This window comes from Mandrillus leucophaeus, unplaced genomic scaffold, assembly GCF_000951045.1.
Source record: "Mandrillus leucophaeus isolate KB7577 unplaced genomic scaffold, Mleu.le_1.0 Scaffold109, whole genome shotgun sequence".
NCBI classification, from domain to species: Eukaryota; Metazoa; Chordata; class Mammalia; order Primates; family Cercopithecidae; genus Mandrillus; species Mandrillus leucophaeus.
The window spans coordinates 36,478-42,123 of record NW_012099098.1 but is presented as its reverse complement, the minus strand read 5'-3'; the positions used below and the strand labels follow the sequence as shown (position 1 = coordinate 42,123).

Sequence of the window (5,646 nt, the reverse complement as noted above, 5' to 3'; positions counted from 1 at the left end):
CTGTCACTGCCTGTCTGGGCCCACTGCACAGCCAGGTTCGAAGGCCGCCTCTGTCACTGCCTGTCTGGGCCCACTGCACAGCCAGGTTCGAAGGCTGCCTCTGTCACTTCCCCGCGGTATGAAGTTGGGCAGAAGACTTCTGTGTCCGAGCCGGTTTCCCTGGTTATAAAATGGACACCCTAAAAAAAATAAAAAAGCCTTAACAAAAGGACATTCTCATATGTGTTAGAACGTGGCGAGCCTTGAGGACATTATGTTAAGTGATAGAGCCCGTCACAAAAGGACAAATACCTTATGATTCCACTTACAGGAGGTCCCTAGAGGAGCCAGATTGACAGAAACAGGAAGTGGGATGGGGTGCCAGGAGGCGGTGGGGGGAAGGGGTGTCGTGTTTAAGGGGTGCGGGGTTTCAGTTTGACGAGGTGAAGAGAGTTCTGTGTATGGTGGTGATGGCTGCACAACAGTGATTGTGCCTCATGCCACTGAACTGCACCCTTGAACATGGGTAAGATGGTAAATTTTCAGTTGCGTGGCTTTTATGACAGTCTTAAAAAATTGAGGGAAAAAATGGACCTGGAAACAATGGGGACCTCCTGGCTCTGCGCTAGGGAGAATCTGGCCTTGGCCTCGATTGTCTGTTTCTGAACTGGAACTGCTCTTTTGTGGGTGTCTGGTCATCTGCAGTCCTGAGCTCCTGGGCGGGTCCCTCCAGTGGGCCCCTCCCTGTGGGGATTCCTCGGGGCTGGGCAGGGAAAGGAAGGGCCCAGGCCGCCTGGCTTCAGCTGCCTTCCCTATCCCAGCCCCAACCCACATCCACCTGAAACTGCTGCCCGCCTCTCCACCACACCTGGGGCCCACGCCCTGCAGCGCCCCACCCCACCTTGTCCCCTTTCAGGCACCCTCTGGGAGAGCCTCTGAGTGTATCGAGTCCTAACAGTTGACTCTTGTCCTCAAAGAGAATCCGACTTCACTAGGCGCTGAGAAGATGGAGGAAAGATTATACCAGCCTGGGGTGACTGTACCCCACTCTGCACAAAGCACTTTAAAAGCATTTGGGGGCTGGGTGCAGTGGCTCGCGTGTGTAATCCCAGCACTTTGGGAGGCCGAGGTGGGTGGATCGCTTGAGGTCAGGAGTTCGAGACCAGCCTAACCAACATGGTGAAACCCTGTCTCTACTAAAATACAAAAATTAGCCGGGCGTGGTGGTGGGTATCTGTAATCCCAGCTACTCAGGAGACTGAGGGAATAGAATTGCTTGACTCCAGGAGGCACAGGTTGCAGTGAGCTGAGATCATGCCACTGCACTCCAGCCTGGGTGACAGAGTAAGACTCTGTCTCAAAATAAAAGTAAAAATAAAAGCATTTGGTTCCCTAGACTTGCCGGGTGCAGTAGCTCATGCCTGTAGTCTCAGCTACTTAGGAGGCTGAGGTGGGAGGATCACTCAAGTCCAGGAGTTTGAGGCCAGATGAGCAACAAAGCAAGACCCCATCTCTAAAAAGTTTTAAAAAATTAGTCCAGTGTGAGGCCCGGCACAGTGGCTCACACCTGTAATCCCAGCACTTTGGAAGACCGAGGTGGGCAGATCATGAGGTCAGGAGTTCGAGACCAGCCTGACCAACATGGTAAAACCCTGTCTCTACTAAAAATACAAAAATTAGCCGGGCATGGTGCTGCATGCCAGTAATCCCAGCTACTCCGGAGGCTGAGAGGAAAACTGCTTGAACCCGGGAGGCTGAGGTTGCAGTGAGCCGAGATCATGCCACTGCACTCCAGCCTGGGGGACAGAGCAAGACTCCCTCTCAAAACAAAAACAAAAACAAAACCGGGCACAGTGGCTCACGCCTGTAATCCCAGAACTTTGGGAGGCCAAGGCGGGCGGATCATGAGGTCAGGATATAGAGACCATCCTGGCCAACATAGTGAAACCCCTTCTTGACTAAAATATGAAAAATTAGCCGAGCATGGTGGTGGCACGCCTGTAGTGCCAGCTACTTGGGAGGCTGAGGCAGGGGAATCGTTCAAACCCAGGAGGCAGAGATTGCAGTGAGCCCAAATCACACCACTGCACCCCAGCCTGGTGACTGTGTGAGACTCTGCCTCAAAAAAAATTTTTTTAGCCCTGTGTGGTGCTGCACGCCTACAGTCCAACTACTCTGGAGGCTGAAGCAGGAGGATTGCTTGAGGCCAGGAGTTTGAGACCAGCCTGGGCAACATAGCAAGACCCTGTCCCATTTAATTAAAATAATTCCGTGGCCGCCTCTCAGCAGCCCTGTGTGGTATGGTGCCCATCGTGTATGTGAAGAAACTGAGGCTGCAAGCAGCGAGGAGCTTGTCCAAGGTCCCACAGCGAGGCTGCCAGAGTCCAGGCCCACACCTTGGTGCTGGCTTCCCCTCTTCATCCTCAGCAAGAGCCGTGTGGGAGGGAGCCCGCCCCTGCAGGGGGCAGGCAGGCGGCTGTCACCACCCGCTGGTTCCTGTTGGGGTGGGGCTCCTTTCCCCACACCCCTGGGAAGTCAGCCCTGGATGTGGTGCCTGTACCGTCTTTCCTGATCTCCCCCGACACCGCATCAGAGACGGGCAGTGACTTGTCCAGAATCACACAGCAGAGGATGAGGAAACGGGCGCAGCTGGGGCTGACCCCTCCGAACAAGTTACCCTCACCAGGGTAGGCCCAGGCACTGCCCGGGCCAGGCCTTCGAGAGACTCCAGTCCAGGCCCTTCTCAGCTCTGCAGCCAGCCCCAGACTGTGCCTGTTGGAACCCCAGGGCTCTCCTCCACACCCCCCACACACACTCAAACTGGAGAGAGGAACCTGAAGCAGAAGTCCCACCTTGGTCATTTTTTTGGCCCCCACTGGACCTAGCCAAGGGCTGAACAGACTCCAGATGTGCCCTGATCAAGCACGGAGTGGGGGCGGGTGGTCAGAATCAGACCTGATCGGGACGGTGTTTCCTGCCCTGGGCAGGTGGTTTTACCTCTGTGAGCCTTAGTTTCCCTCACCTGTGTGACTGAGCTGGGAACACTTCTTGCCTCAGGAGGAGGAGTGTGGGTGGTGCAGACAAGCCCCAGGCCGGCGGCGCTGGGGCGGCCCCTTGCAGAGGAAGCGGGTGTTTCTGTGAGTGAACACACCCCACTCCCTGAACACGAGGGAGGCGTAGTATCATTGCCACCACATCCTGCCCACTCAACCGGCCGCGCCCGCCCTGGCTGTCTCATTCCAGACTCGGGGGCAGGCAGGCTGCTGCACGCACCGGGCTCCTCTCCTCCCGCTTCCGTTCCCCAGTCTTTAGGCCCTGGCCCTGGATGGGGACTCCAGGTGTCCGCGTGTCTCAGTGGAGGCAGCTGTGTGATTCAGCAGACCCTCCCAGTGCCACTTTCTTTCCCAGCAGTGTAGGTGGTGCGTGGACCCAGCTGGTCATTAGAGGGCCCGGGCCTTCCTGTGGGGCGGGTGCTTGCGCTGGCCCGTGAGTCCTGGCATCGCTAGGAGGGCTGACTTCTGGGCTGGAGCTGCCAGCCCAGGGCGGGTGGTGGTGTCTGCTGGCCCCTTGGTGACCTGAGCACTGGTAATGCTGAGGGGCGGGGAAGCTGCACTCCCAGGCCCGTTTCTCTTGGCACTGCCTGGGTGAGACCTTGGGGAGGCGGAGGGCAAGTCCCACATGGTGGCGAGGACCTGAGCCCGGTGGTGGGGCACAGGCCTGCTGGGTTTGTTCTTACTCTACTCTGCCACTTAATAGCAGGGTGATGTTGGCAGGTGATGTCACCTCCCTGAGCCTTAGCACCCCCATCTATGGAATGAGGCTAAAGAGGCCTGTTCTCTTGGGCATCAAAGGGACCCTAGGAGGGCCTGCAGGGGAGGCCTGCCTGGTGCCTGGCAGACTTTCAGGCCCTCAGCACTGTACCGGCTGTGGCCATCATCACCCCTGCCGAGTGCCCCATTCCACCTGCCTCACATGGGGTCTTGCTCTGCTTTCCTCCTGTCCTCCCCATCCAACATAGCCTAGAAAGACTGGGGATGGGGAGTGTTTGGCATTTGCAGAGAGATGCTGTTCTTTTTTTTTTTTTTGAGATGGCGTCTTGGTCTGTCACCCAGGCTGGAGTACAGTGGCGCAATCTCGGACCACTGCAAGCTCCGTCTCCTGGGTTCATGCCATTCTCCTGCCTCAGCCTCCCAAGTAGCTGGGACTACAGGCGCCCGCCATCACACCCGGCTAATTTTTTGTATTTTTCTTAGAGATGGGGTTTTACCGTGTTAGCGAGGCTGGTCTCCATCTCCTGACCTCGTGATCCACCCGCCTCGGCCTCCGAAAGTGCTGGGATTACAGGCATGAGCCACCGCGCTTGGCCCGAGAGGTGCTGTTCATAAAGAGTTCCTTACTAGGCCGGGCACGGTGGCTCACACCTATAATCCCAACACTTTGGGAGGCCAAGGCAGGTGGATTGGTTGAGGCCAGGAGTTCAAGACCAGCCCGGCCAACATGACAAAACTTCGTCTCTACTAAAAATACAAAAATTACCTGGATGTGGTGGTGGACACCTGTAATCCCAGCCACTTGGGAGATTGAGACACAAGAATCGCTTGAACTCAGGAGGCGGAGGTTGCAGTGAGCCAAGATCATGCCACTGCACTCCAGCCTGGGTGACAGAGTGAGATCGTCTCAAAAAGGAAAAAAAAAAAAAGAGTTTGTTACTCTTCTGGTTATTAACATTATCAGTAATCTAAGAAAGGTGGCCCATCTTCTGGGCACCCCTGTTCCTCTCCTAAGAGAAACAGACACATTTGACACAGGCATTTAAAACTTGGCTTAGATAAAAATCTAGGTTCTGGGTTACAGTGTAAGGTAAAAATAGAGTGTAAAGTAAAAGCACAATTTGGCCAGGCACGGTGACTCACACCTATAATCACAGAATTTCGGGAGACCAAGGCAGGTGGATCACCTGAGGTCAGGAGTTCGAGACCAGCCTGGCCGACGTGGCGAAATTCCGTTTCTACTAAAAATACAAAAATTAGCTGGGCGTGGTGGCAGGTGCCTGTAATCCCAGCTACTTGGGAGGCAGAGGCAGGAGAATGTCTTGAACCCAGGAGGCGGAGGCTGTGGTGAGCTGAGATTGTGCCACTGCACTCCAGCTTGCATAGCAGAGCGAGACTCTGTCTCTAAATAAATAGTAAGTAAAAGCACAATTTATTTTAATACACAGAAAGGGCTGGGTGCTGTGCCTCATTCCTGTAATCCCAACACTTTGGGGGGCCAAGGCAGGATTGCTTGAGGCCAGGATTTCAAGACCAACTTGGTCAACATAGCGAGATCCTGTCTCTACAAAAAATTTTAAAAATTAGCCAGGCATGCTGGCACACACCAGTAGCCAGCCACTTGGGGGAGGCTGAGGTAGGAAGATTGCTTGATCAGGAGGTTGAGGCTGCAGTGAGTCATGATCACGACACTGCACTCTAGTTTGGACAACAGAGCAAGATCTGGTTTCTTAAAATAAAAATTAAAAAATTCTAAAATACGCCTGTAATCCTAGCACTTTGGGAGGCTGAGGTGGTCAGATCACGAGGTCAGGAGATCGAGACCATCCTGGCTAACACAGTGAAACCCCGTCTCTACTAAAAAATAAAAAAAAATAGCCAGGCATGGTGGCTGGCA

At 54.6% G+C, this 5,646-nt stretch overlaps 1 protein-coding gene across 2 annotated transcripts in view; it reads left to right on the top strand.

Moving 5' to 3' along the window:
- The window catches only part of LRRC8A (leucine rich repeat containing 8 family, member A), a 37,441-nt gene that overhangs the window by 18,335 nt on the left and 13,460 nt on the right, over positions 1–5,646 (top strand). Inside the window, exon 3 of one of the 2 annotated variants that reach the window (XM_011987605.1) lies at positions 2,135–2,138. The exons of the other annotated variant lie outside the window; for it this stretch is intronic. Coding sequence (XP_011842995.1) covers positions 2,135–2,138 — 4 coding nt within the window. The remainder of the gene's footprint in view (positions 1–2,134; positions 2,139–5,646) is intronic. 2 annotated transcript variants of the gene reach the window in all.